The sequence below is a fragment of the Electrona antarctica genome, assembly GCF_951216825.1.
Source record: "Electrona antarctica genome assembly, chromosome: 3".
Taxonomy (NCBI): Eukaryota; Metazoa; Chordata; class Actinopteri; order Myctophiformes; family Myctophidae; genus Electrona; species Electrona antarctica.
In genome coordinates, this window is record NC_136808.1 from 34,234,805 (window position 1) to 34,249,157 (window position 14,353).

Below are 14,353 nucleotides of genomic sequence, written 5' to 3' on the forward strand. Positions count from 1 at the left end.
TTTGTTAGGGACAAGATGACGTAAATGTTCCCTTCATTGTCAATGGCGTTTTTAAAACACCTGTATATAGGAGGCGGGGCTAAAAAATAATCGTACATGATGAAAAGTGGTGATATTAAAACATATGGTTGAATTAGCTCTGGACCAGAGCTCTGTAACCCCACGAAGGACCCCTCCAAGTCCCCGGAAACCACATTGAATACTCTGAAGAGTCATCGAGTTAATAAAGAATAAGTACAACAAAATAAGTAAAGAATAGCTCTGCCACATGCATAGGCAGGCTGGAAAGCATTATCATTATACGCCACTACGCGTCGCTGTATACTAACAGTGGAGAGGCCTATATAACTATGGGAGAGGCAGCCAGCACTGTTGAACCATTTAGTTTATATAAAAAGTAAGACCTCGCTCTGGCTTATACGCGGCCATCTTGTGTACAAATATCAACATAACCAGACCACCCTCGCTTCCCTGCACGTGGGTTAGTCAGCAAATTTAAGTAAGAGCCGGTGGGTGGGGGGTAGGCTGTATTCAATTAATTTGCACCCTAAAATGACCAGCTTCAAGAAAGTACGGCATGATCCAATCATGAATCATGTCATATGATACACATCCTGGGAATCACACTGGGGCGATTGTCGCGCTGTGATTGGCTAATTGGTTGTCAGACTGAGACAAGCAACTTGTGTCACCACCAAACTCATACTACAAAACGAAAACTATTACTACTACTCTAATACTAGAGTTATAACCTTGCAAATATTCTCTATTATTCAAAGACCTAATAAAGGTTATTGTTTGTCCACTCCACTCCACAGAAATGTTTAAATTGCTGTCGCTCACCATGAAACTACGTTAGTCAATCACAGTGGCGTGGTACAGTAGTAGTACCGTCCCTCCCTCCGCCTCTGACATATGGAATCTCACTCCACTTGTAGCATTTGGAACTCTTTTGCCGCAACTTATTTTTATTAGACAACTTTTCGTGTTTTAGCCCAAACTTGCCAGGCCAACTCTGTGGTTGTATAGCCGACTTGCCACCAGACGTCCAGACCTGTAGGAAATTAAATTGTAGTTGGAAGTTCGTTCTGATGGATGGTTCAGACAAGTCATATATTATGTTACCAGGTCCGTGTAGGCCAAGTTTATTGATAGTTTGTTTTTTGATTCAAACTATCAATAAGTACACGGACTCTCTTTTTACCTCCTTTATGATGAATTCCTGTTCTGTTCTCTGGCTATATAGAAGTGTCTATTTGTATGTCTCTAAATGTTTTGATGAATTGAACAAGGTGGACCCTCTAAATGTTTTGATGAATTGAACAAGGTGGACCCTCTTGTAAACACGTGTAATGCTTCATTGGGTCGTCCACTCACAGTTAACAGTCTTTGTATTGAGTTGTGCTTGAAACGTACTGTAATTCTGCAAACTGTTAATAAATATTTAAATCAATAAATCAATCAAAGACTGACGGACCTCTGCTTTTTTAGTATCATCAATGCAGGCCGCCAACAGTAGGCTAGTGTAGCCTCAACTATTACGTAGGCTACTTTCATCAGCAGCAGTCATGTCAGAGGTTGTTGCATACTTCGGTAGCATAAAAAATTGTTTCATATTGGATTAAATATAGGGTATATACTAAGTGGTTTTTGGTTATTTGGTTAATTAAGTGTTAAATATAGATCTATGTTCTGATATTTGCTATAGTGTTTGTTAGTGACAGGATACCAATTTTATCCAATCAGGATAGAGAAGTCAGATTCAACTAGTGAAATTGAAAGTGATGACACAAGAAATGAGCAGACAAAATTGTAACTGCATGGAACTCTCTCTCTCTCTCTCTATCACAGACAGATACCAGACACTCAGACAGACAGACAGACAGAGAGCTTGGCCCTAGAGGCTGGGAGTTCAGCTCTGACTCCCGGGAAACAAGGCAACAATGTCCCCTGTGTAAACGTGGTTGTTGTCGTCACGTCAGCAGCAGTAGCGGCGGTAGAGCGGCTATGCCGTGGTCACCAGCAGAACTACAACTCCACTATACACACACTACAACTTTCAACACACCCAGGCCAGCCAGCACAACAACACACAGGCTCACACTCAGTGACACCTGGACCCTGTCGTTCACCGTTCATATCGGTAAGTCACGATAGTAGTTTTTTGACTGTGTAGATACATTGGTGTTTTCTTTTGCATGGCTCGGGCAGAGCTGTCATTCTGACATTAGCCTCGGAAACCGCAGGCGTTTATTCTGACATTAACAACTCAGCTGTGCGTGTGTAATGACTAATGACTAACACACGCACTGCCACACTGCTGCAGAAACTAAAGTATATAGATATCATATAAAGTAGACTTTATGTATGGAGACTTTACAATTTACAGCGAAGACGTGTGTGTGTAGCGTGTGTCACTGTGTGTGTCGAGAGAGAGAGAGAGAGAGAGAGAGAGATCTCCTATCGTCATGGTGGTGGTGATGGTTCTGAAATGACAGCGACCTCACCACTCAAACTCACTCTGTGTCGGGGAGTATTGAGGAATTGTAGTTGAGTGTTTGAATAGTATTTTTTAATTTTACATTTCAAACAAAAGTTGTTCATAACAAACTCTAGAGGTGTGAATGTCTATCGACGACTCCATCCATCCATCCCCCCCCCCCCCCCCCCCCTCTCTCTCTTCAGCGTCACGACGGCAGCAGCGTTCGAGTCCCGTGGCTCCTCATAAATAAAGTGGTGATTTAAGGAGGAGGAACACGTGCGGTGCCGGTCTCTTAACAGCAAACACACGCGTCTTAAATCCAAACTAATGAGCCACGCGTGTTTCTTTTTTATTTCTTTATTTCTTGATATTCGAGTCGACGAACATTCTCTTTTTACCGGAGGCAGGCAGGGAGCGCGTCTCGTACGTCTGGCTGCCACAACCTCCTCTCTCTCTCTCTCTCCGATAAGTAACGCTAAAAGGTTGCCTATTAAATGCCTGTAGGTACCGTCTGAGGCCATTTGCTTTGAGAAGATGAAGAGGATACTTGTGGAAGGTGAGATTAGTGTTAGCCTACGACAGGCACAAAGGAAAGGAGGGGCAACCCCCTCCTTTGAAATCTTAAAATCAGAGGTTAGGCAAAATTTCCCCTGGTTATGTTCTGAACTTCTGAGAAAGTCTGACGAAATTATTTTACATTTACAAAGGTCAAAATATTGGATTACTTAAGCTCCACTTTCATGGCAACTCCAGTGAAGTTCAAGGGAAACTGTGAAGTGAATACACTGACCTGACGCCACCTGCCATTTCTGGTATTCTATATGTAAACTAAAGCATATAAAACCATAGACTCCAGAATGTGTGAATTTAGCCTTATAAATGATAATGCAGAAAGTGAGAGAAACCGCCTATGTACAGTAGGCAACTTTTCTCAGTCTGAGGCCCCAGTCTCACTAGGGGCCACTAGGTTATGGGCTGGCTGTTAGCAATCAAGCAAGGCTTATTTAGCTGAATTGGCTCACTACCACTATGTTCATATAAGTTGTATTAATGTCTGTTTGTCTGGCTGGCCAGTGATTGCGTTTATCTTGTATTTTTATTTACGGGGTAAGATAAGGCTTCAGGACACCGCCTATTTATTTGAGCATCCAGGCATGCTAAAAAATAAACAAGTGGCCAAAGAGTTCCACTTCAGGCCACAGATATGATAGTTCAATAGGCCAAAATGGACAGTAAACAAAGAACCTGTAATGCCAATGGTGGTAGAGAACAAAAGCCACAGTGCATTCCTGACAGGCTATTGTGGGACCCAGATTCAGGTGTGTCATGGTGCGTTGCTATTCGTCAGTATTTGTTAACTAAGGAAAAGTGTGGTTGGACAACATTTTGAGAGACTCTGTGTTTGGAATGGCATTCACAAACTTACTTATTTTGTATTTTGTCAACAATGAGTGAGATGCAACTATCCTTGATGAGGCCTTTCTGGTCCTAAACATGTAGAATGGGTGTCATGGCTTCAGTTGGCTTAATGAAAATGGAAAGTAGCAAATTGCTCAGAGGTAGTTTTGAGATAATTGGCAAGTAATCCCATGTGCGTTTATTAGTCAACAGTTTTTCTGTTTAAAATGTCAAAACATGGTGTAGTTCAATGAAGATCAATTAATTTGCTATCACAGTGTTATAAGATGTTTAGATAGGATTGTGTGCAAAGGACAATTTATGCAAACCCCACTCTTTTACAGGAGTGACCTGGCAATTTTTATTCAAGGAATAGGGTATTATGTAGCTCATATTTTCACTCCTCGCATCATATTCAATCCATGGCAATGAGCAGTGTGTGAAACCAGTTGAGGAGAACTACTCTAGAGAGGCTCTAGTAGTCTCAGTGGTGTGTTCTACCATGTTACGCTATATACAGTACATAGTAGTATACAGTACCACCATCCAAGAATATTTGAAAAAATGCATATACTGTCCACTAAAAGTATGCATATCTGATACGCAGGAAGAGGGGCGGGGGACAGCAATAATGTAGACTTCAGTTCAAATAGCCCTTTTCATGTGACAAATAATGTGGTGTCCGAGGTGAGGGCGTGTGGGCGTGTGCAGGCTACTGTCTTGAGGTGATAATGGCCACTTGCCATTGGAGTTTCAAAGTAATTTATACATTAACAATAGAGTGGTTATTTATTTTTTATGGATTTATTTGATAGGACAGTAGACTGACAGGAAATGTGGAGAGAGAGATGACATGAAGCGTAGCAAAGTTTGTTGGGAACAGGATTCGAACCTGCAACACACTGTCAGGCTGGATTAGCAGCCTAGGTGCCCGGACGTCTAGACTCTACACCAGCCGTCAGGGCCTAGAGTGGTTATTTCATTCAGTGACCACACATGTGCACATGCAGTGCGTGTGGGAGTGAATAATATTATGGAATATACTCTCCGAAAAATCCTAGAACACACCGCTGTAGTCTAATGAAACCACACGGGAAATGGCGAGAATGAAAGCAACTCTCAACAGAGCCTGTTTCCCACAGGAGCCACTGGAATAGCTTTAATGTGCTTTGACACGGTTTCTACTAGTGTCAGAAGCTCAGAACTCAGTTGGAGGGAAGAAATGCTGTTCTTCCACAAGGAAATCCATCACCATAGTCCATAGACACCATAGACAATAGACAAGACGCGCAAACGCGGGAAGCGAACGCAGCTCGTAAATTGCAATAACAACAATTAGAATAAATTACGTACTTTTTTATTTATTTTGTAATGTTTTCTTTTTTTAAAGTTTTTTTTTTTTCTTTTTTCTACTGTGTGTTGCTAGTGCGTGCGTGCGTGCGCGTGTGTGTGTATTTTTTGTGTGTGATACAGCTGCACTCTGGTGGCGGGCGGGTGGTGTCACAGCGTGACACACGCACAGACAGTTTTGCCTGGCTTCCATAGTATGCACCTTTTTATATACCGGTATTGTACAATTATTCAGTAATCATGTGGATATGGTCTGTAATCCACACATGATGCATCACATGATGAAGGTTGACATTTTGAGTATAGTTACTTACTCTGATTTTGCACTTTGCAAGTCACTCTGGATAATAGCAGCTGTTAAATGCCCAAATTGTCCTCTGGCTGATTGGTGATCAGTGCTGCAGCCTTTGTGTCTTTATATGGTATTTCACTGATACTCTGGTCTGGAGTAATATGTGAGCATGTAGGGGTGCAGCAACCTGTGTGTGGACACGTTGGCAGGATACTGTTTATCAATCAAACATGGCGTTCAAACCTTTTTGACTAGGCTTGGGTGGTATGCGTTTGTTCATACCTTCATAACTTACTGACAGTTCCCCAAGGTAGATGGTGGTATGAAAACAAAACACCAGCTAGACCGCAGCGCTGGTGCTAGAAGTCATTGTAGCATTGTCAAGCCTAGGATACGATAAGTAATAGTAAGAAAGTAGCCTATGGAAACAGCGGTTCCAGAGCCATGAGGCCCAGCTCAGGAGCCTATAATAAACAGAGCCATCTCCTGTTCCCGTGGCATGAGGCAGCTTCATGTGCAAGTGCACCCCCTGGACATGACTATAGTATGTCACAGGGACTTGACAAAACTTTGATACTGAGTGCCAAGCAGGGAGGCATTGGGTACCATTTTTATAGTCTTTGGTATGACTTGGCCAGGGAACACTCTAACCACAAGACCACTGAGCTGGTCCTAGGCTACAATACTGTGTGTCTAATTAGCATACTTTGACAAGTCCTGAGTTTAAATATTATGGCCCATAGAATGACTAGAAGGGAAATCAGCACCCTTCTTGAATCTTCCATAGATTCAGCTTGCTGGTGGACCTTTGTGCCACAGCGGATACCAACACATCTGTGGTCTTAACAGAGATGATGTGCGGGTAGTGGTGGAGACTGGCACTTCAGTGTAATCACAGTGAGAGAGATCACAGTTACACTGATTAACCTATTAAGACCTGATGCCGATTCTAAAAATGTATTCTAAATCAAAACCGTTTTCTGAAAAACGTATGTCAAGAACCCCCAAATGATATGTATTTGGCCACGGATCCGCATCTCAAAATATTTAGTTCCAGGGAGGGACCCCCAGAAGCAAAGATATTGGTTAAAATTCTTCACTTAAAAAAATAATAAAATAAAATATGTGTCTGAGCAAATCGGCTATTTTCGTCCAACACAAACATTAAATTCCCATTGACAATGAATGGAGAATTCACGTTGTGTGTGTGTGTGTGTGTGTGTGTGCGTGTGCGTGGGCTTGCGCGTGCCATCCTAATGTGTGTGTTTCCTTTCATTGTCAGTGGCAAATATTGAGACTTGTGCGGTCAAAAGCTGTGTATAGGAGGGGCTAGCGCCCCTCAAAAATAGAAGTCGAGAAATCTTGAAAATCTCGAAAAAGGCTATGATTCTTTTCTATACATATATTTCTGTAATGGATTTTTCAAAAACGTTATAAACATTACTGTAATGTCATAAAAGGGAACAGTACAAGTGTGTATCTCTATGCACACTGCATGTCTCTCGTCGGCGTCTATTTATAACTTGTGTTATTATGGATCCCACCGGAGCCCTGCTGTTATTGGCCAGTAGTTGACGGCCAAGATGATTCAAGAAATGCCATCAGCTCACTCAAGCCTTTCCTCTCGATCAACTTGGCCGTCAACTCTGCGCACACTATATGCATTGCGCATTGCGCAAAGCACCACTCAGTTCACACGGGTGTGATTTTTTACTTTCGCTTATAATAACATGCCCAAAATAGGGACACCTGTTTGAAAGTGGTTAGTTTAACACTCTGAGTCAAATGACCACTGAGGATGTTATTGTGTACTGTACAGTGTAGTGTACACCTTCTGTATCTCTATTGACAGATCAGACTTTCCCCAGAGGAATTGGCAATTCTGCATAATTATTCTCTGTGACCGGTCCTGTTGAGAAGCTGCCATCACTCATCATTTCTCGAAAACTATCTCTTCAACCTGTTGCTCACATTAAAGCTGCTATAAGCAATAATATGTCAACATTTTAATGACCTTTTTTATTTTTTATTTTTTTGGTATTCAGACAGCTAGACATGGGTAGAACGCTCCCAAAAAAATTTAGTCTCTGTGACACATCTAGGGGCCGCAATCTGCATTAAAAAAATGTCCTAGAAGCTTTGTCATTGGTCGATTTGCCTGTCTACTTCCTGATTGGTTAGTCATTGCGACCGGGTTTTTTTTCGACCAATGACAAAGCTTCTAGGAACATCTTTGAATGCAGATTGTGGCCCCTAGATGTGTCACAGAGACTACATCTTTTTTTGGGAGCGTTTTACCCATTGCTGGCTGTCTGAATACAAAAAAAAAAAAGGTCATTAAAACTTTGACATATTATTGCTTATAGCTACAGAACTAATTATGGTTTGAAATGTTACCTGGGGTTTCCTTTGCTGCTGCTTAGTGACACAGTTTACTTAGACAGGGGTTGCCCCAGTATGTTACACACCAGATGGGCTGGGGTACATTTGCGTCACCTATACTAGACTTTGGAAAGTTACATTAAATGCTATCGTCAATTCATCACATGTTTCAAACCCCTTTAACATTAAAGCATGTATTTATGCAAGATGGAATGTTTTGTCATGCTGGGCCCATGTTGACAAAATTAGAAAAAGTCTAGTCCAAATTTACTAGCATTACGCATTTGCCTGGTGGCTATTTTCTATATCCCACCCACCCTTCCCTTAGCAGTGCCATCGTCGTGTGAGTGTGTGTGTGTGTGTGTGTGTGTGTGTGTGTGTGTGTGTGTGTGTGTGTGTGTGTGTGTGTGTGTGTGTGTGTGTGTGTGTGTGTGTGTGTGTGTGTGTGTGTGTGTGTGTGTGTGTGTGTGTGTGTGTGTGTGTGTGTGTGTGTGTGTGTGCAACCTCCCACATATACTACGCTAGCAGGCAGGCTCACAGTGGTGAGTTATGCAAGTGTGGTGGTGTGTGTGTTTTGAACAGGAAGAGGCACCTGCCTGGTGGCTGCCTGTTGGCTTCTTTGCTGCACGTGGTAAAGCAATTGCCAATAGGTAATTGATGTTGCTGAACGTATTTCAGAGTCAGACCTTCCTGACCTAGTCATTATCTGGCTGTTTGGAAGCCTCTGTTGACTCTGGTCGTGCTTGCTGCTGACTGAGTAGTACAGACCTCTGTTAACATACAGTGATACGACACAGTTGGGGAAAATACACTGTGATCAACTATTAACAAAAAAGAAGAAAAGACAAGATTTACAAAAAAAAGAGGGTGCTTGAAGGATGGACTGACACGCCTAATCACAAATTCGACTGCACAATATTGGTTTCGGGGGAAGACCTGCACTAAACTATTTTTCCATAGTGGTTTAGTCTGATAAGCAGTTTTCATACTGCCTAACCTAACCTGAGCTTAAATTGGACCTTATACACCAGTTTGTTCTGATAAGGAATTGCTTTGAACTTTTATATTTCTCTCTCTCTATGCAGGGCCCCATAATGGATCTACTGTAGCTCCATAGATGCGGTGATCCCCAACCCTGGCTTGGATTTGATCGGTGACTCTCAGAGGGCTGCAGTCTGGCCCTCCAGTCTCTGCCACCATGGACTTCTTTGATGACTCCAACCTGTTTGTTGGAGGGCTGGAGGGGCTGGACGAGGAGGGCTTCGCCTCAGGACCATCACTAGTGGACGAACTGAACCTCAGTGCTGACTTTGAGCCCCTCCAAGTAGAGCCGCTTGGACCAGGGAAACGTCACCAAGGCATGATGCCCCCAACCTCCTCAACGTCCTCCCAGCAGCCCCTTCATGGCTACGAACAACAGCAGTTGGGTCACTATAACGCCATCAAGGCTCAAATCCCCATGGGCCAGCCATTTCATGGCTCAGGGGGCACCAGTGACGGAGCAGGAGGAGGTGGCATTATGGCACAGCAACATGGTCAGTATCATGGCACCTCCATTGCACAAGCTCCCCAGCCTGGGAGTAATGGGATGTTCTGTAACAGTGGCAGCCCTATGTGGGGAAACCAAGACCAGAATGGGAATATGTACCTCCCCTTATCTCAGCAGCAGCAGCCACAGCAGCAGCAGCCACAGCAGCTTCATCAACATCATCAGCAGCAGCTTCACGACCAGCAACTTCAGCGTAGACAGCAACAACTACAACAGCAGCAACACCACCCCTGTCATCAACAACAACAACAGCAACAACAGCGATTACAACAACTGCATCAACAGCAAAATCACCATCAGCAGATCATGAACCAACGTCAGCATCACCAAATGAACCCTCAGGCCCTGGCCGTACAACAACAACAACAACAGCAGCAGCATCACAACTTTCCCTTTCACCCAGGCAGCCATCTTCAGAGCCAAGTACACCACAGTCAGCCACTGATTCAACAACAGCTAACTATAGGAGGAGCTCGCTTCCACTCCAGAGCCGAGCCTACATCCGGTGATCTTCCCAATAAGTCATATATGGAGAGTCAGAATGGCTCTCTTGGTTTGACTCCTCTACAACAGCATCAGCAGCAGCAAGGTGGTTACCAGTTGGCAAGGGGAGGTCAAACTTTCCCCGGGTCGGGACCTGAAGACCCCAGCCTGTCCTTTTCCATGCAGTCGTCGTCTATGGTTCACACCCTACCGGTATGTTCCGTAACCTCCGCCACAGCCTACCAGCCCTCTCAGTACCCTGCCTACCCAGGAGAGCCTGAAATACCCAGACTGAGTCAGCAGAATCTTTCCTCAGCCTCTGTACCCAGATCCACCACCACTGCTCTCCATACTTCCACAGTGCCTGAGCTGTCAGGGCCTGGGTGTGATTTTACAGCCCCACCAAGTATGGGCCATCGCCTTCAACAGCAGCCACCTCAGGCCCTTGTCAGCCAGGCCAAGGAATGTCCTTATCGCCCCCTGCACTGCTCGGGACAGACCCCGGGGAGCTACAGCTCCACTGAAATGTTTGGTCAAGATATACGCGGCTACCCCAGCATAGCTGGCCAGCTGCCCCCTGAGCAGCCCCAGAGCTGTGGGGCCACAGCCAGTGTCCCTGCCATCACCACCTCCTCCACCACCACTATTAATGGATACCAGGGCATGGAGTCACTGTCAGCAGAGGCTCAGGGCAGGGACTTTGAGGGCCTGGAGGCTCCTGACCTGCTGCCTGACCTGTTGCCCCAGCTGGAAGCTGCACTCAGCCAACAGGATGAGTCTAACTGCTCCTGGGACGGCAGCCAGGAGGAAGGGGAGGACAGGAAGCCCCCACTTTTGGATTACCAGGAAGAAAAGGTAATGAATTAACACATGGATGTTTTTTGTTGTTGTCTGTAACGGATGTATTGGCTGAAATTGTAGTTTCTAAGTACACGATCACACCACTGTGTCCTTTTTCAGCAGTTTTCAATGGTTTGGCCACGGCAGGCGCATGTTATTGTTGTCAGAACTTGTCACCCTCTGACTGTGACCAGTAGTCTTTTTTTAGACAACTAATTAGAACCTCAACCTACCAATCAAATTGTTACACAATATGTTACACACAAATTGCTACGGTATGTTACACACAAATTGCTACAGTAATTTTACACACACATGATATTACAGTACACACACATTGCTACAGTATGTTACACTTACAATACATTACATACAATACAACACTGCTCCCTCTGACATTTTTGGAAAGTTGGTTATAACTACAAATTGACGTCATTCAGAACTTTTGATGGCTGGTCTCAGAACCTTCCCTCAGAACTCTTACCCCCCAGATGTCCTGACTGTCTGTAAACTGGAAAGTCTGTCCGAAACAGCATTTTGTTTTGGATGTTATAAGGAGCATAATGTGTATAGAGGGTATGCGCGTGACATCATCATCAAACCAGGAAGTTATGCAGGAACGCCTACTGAGTGGCAAAAACTACTTTCTGGCCTTGACAGCCCACACAGATATGACTTTTCCACATAGAAAAGTCATATCTGATTGCATTAAACAATGTTAAACTCACTTTGCCTGTTGCTTTGCCACTCGATTTAGAATGAGAATAATGTCATGCACCTTATGCTCTTGCCCTGTGTACTTGTCTATTAACAATGCTGACAGATGTTACCTAGTATTTGATTATGAAAAATAAAGTATAACTCAGACTTAAGGAGGCTTTTGCTGACTTGTTATGCAGTATCGCTCTGTCATGCACTGCTACTACTGTATGTGCTTCTCACTTTTTCATGCAATACCCCCCAAGGCCATGCAGTATCTTTATGTAAAGTCATACATGTTCCAGTGTGTTGAAGCTGAGATATTGATATTGCTATCTAAGCTGAGTTTCACATACAGTATGTACAGTATATGAAAGCCACTTGTGTTCTGGTTCACCCCAGCATAAGGCTAATCATTGGAATCAGAGCGGAGCAGGGATAATTACTTGTTGAACGACTGGACAAATTAGTCGTTACAAGTGCGTTTGCTAAATTAATACAGCTAACAGTGGAATAGGAAGAGGGAAAAGAGGGCTCTCCTTGTGCTATGTATGACAGAGGGCAGCCAGTCACCCATGTAATGTTTAACTAACTAGCCCAGATAGAGAGCATGGTGCGGGACTGACTGGTGGGAACCTGCAATCAGTGGTGGTGTGCTCTTAAGTGGGGGAGGGCGGAGAGGTTGGCGTTGGGAACCTCCTGGTGAAAATGATAATGATCTGCCTGGCCTGTCTACCCACCCCGCGAGCCGACAGGAGGTCGGACTGATTAGGCTGAGAGTGGCAGGAGCGTCTTCACCAGGACTTAGCTGTAAGCATACTTAGGGCTATATCAAGATGTGGGTCAGGGCAAGCCAGAGGCACTTGCACACTGCCCCGGCTGGAGAGCAGTGCGTGGGGGGAGGTTGTTCGCTCACTTGCTTGTTCCCTCGCTTGATGTTGTGTGGCCGCTATTGCGGTTTCCATGTGACTTTGTGTGTGCGTAAGCGTGTGCGCACGTGTGAGTGGGGGGAGAGTGGCGGTAGAGAGAGAGAGAGAGAGAGATAGAGAGAGATAGAGAGAGAGCTCAGTGAAGGAGAGCACTTGAGAGCGGGGGAGGGGTTGAGGGACAGACAGGGAGAGAACTGAGAGAGAGACAGAGAGAGATGGAGGGGGAGGTTGGGAGAATGCATTAGCTGGCTGTGACAGGCTTGAGGCGGTTCTTGGAGCACAGTTGGCCTGTAATGTTGTAGCATCCTCCAAGCTCAGAGGCAAAGCAGCAGCACCACGCACAAGCATGAGCACTGCCTAACCCATTGGTCCTCAAAGTGGGGTTCCGGGGTCCCCTGGGGGTCCTAGAGGGGGTTCCAGGACGGCCCCTACAAAATATTTTATTAATATTGCATCACAATCTGTTTAACCATTTTAACCCTATATTGTATACTTCACATAATTATACTTTATGTAAAACCCCCAAAATTTCAAAAAATAGCCTACAAGCTCACAATGCAATGTGAGCTTGTAGGCTATTTTTGAGATTCTGGGGGTCCAGACTCCTTAGCACAACATTTTCAAATGGGGGTCTTTTGGTGCTTTTTCTGCCTATACACTGACATGCAGCTGACATGCAGCACAGGTTCAGCACAGGTTCACCCATCGGACTCTATTAGGCATCAGAGCCTATGTGGTACTCGCCTTAAGTACTTGGCTGTCGTCGGCCTAATGTGTGGGTTCCTGACATGAAAATGTCATGCTGAATGGTGAGAGAGCCTGCCTTGAGAACTGCAGTCCCCAGTTGTCCCAGCCAGGTACGATTCCAGGCCTAGCCATCAATGTGTTGGTCGGATATGACTTGCCTAGCCTAGCCTACGCCAAAATATGGTTCCATTTTCAATGTCTGTGTCGTGTGGGACAGTTCATGTTATATTTTAAGGACATGCTAACATGGCATAGGTCACAGTATGGAGCAAGCATTTTTTTAGACCACACATTTTTCACAGCCAGCTGCCCATGTCTAGCTGGCTGCACATGACAACTTACAATTTACAAATACATATTTGTGTCATGTTAGGGAATTCATTCGTTTTATTAGTACGACATTGCTCAGCAGGAGTATCTAACCGAGCGGTCTGTATGCAGAGCTAATCTCGCAAACTGCTGTACCGATCAGCACCACATTAATTTTACCCAATGCCAATAGGCCATACCTTTTCAGTGGCCTTGTGGTTAGTGTCCACTCTGACACTGGGAGGTTGGGGTTCGATTCCCCGGCCGGGTCATACCAAAGGCTATAAAATGGAACCCATTGCCTCCCTGCTTAGCACTCAGCATCAAGGGTTGGATTGGGGTAACTCCCTCCGGCCTACGACATACTAGTGTCATGTCCAGGGGGTGTACTGTAACTGTACATCATACTGCCTCACGCTACAAAAACGGGAGATAGGCTCATTACTTACTTACTTACTTGCTAGGCCATAGTAGTGCCTCCAACATACAATCTTTCACATATATTTTAACTTTTTGAAATAATAATCTTTTATATTATGATGGAAATCAGTAAAGCTGTGGAAGGACTGAAACCTTACTAAAATTTTGATTTATATCAGAAATGAGTATTTAACATTGCCATGGTATGGGCGCTCGGGTGGTGCAGTGGTCAAGTAACTGCCCAGGGGTTCAAATCCACCACGGTTTGGGGGAGTGAAGCGGGGCAGGGAGGGGCATTTGTCACTGCACTTATACACTTACGGGCTGGGACAGAACCTGGGGGCTCCTCTCTGGCAGGTGAGTTAGTAGGAACAGTGCAGTTACAGCACAGAAATGTGTGTGTGTGGGGGAATTCATTTGCATGACCAAATTGAGGAGAAAAAAGGGGCTAAAATTACTACTCTAAATAAAAT

General features: G+C 44.6%; 1 protein-coding gene across 3 annotated transcripts in view; it reads left to right on the forward strand.

Moving 5' to 3' along the window:
• The first annotated feature begins 2,017 nt into the window (after positions 1 to 2,017).
• Positions 2,018 to 14,353, forward strand: part of chd9 (chromodomain helicase DNA binding protein 9) — a 169,384-nt gene continuing 157,048 nt past the window's right edge. For all 3 annotated transcript variants that reach the window (XM_079497542.1, XM_079497544.1, XM_079497543.1), the window contains exons 1-2: positions 2,018 to 2,143; positions 8,990 to 10,791. In XM_079497542.1, coding sequence (XP_079353668.1) covers positions 9,103 to 10,791 — 1,689 coding nt within the window. In that variant the 5' untranslated portion in view covers positions 2,018 to 2,143; positions 8,990 to 9,102. The remainder of the gene's footprint in view (positions 2,144 to 8,989; positions 10,792 to 14,353) is intronic.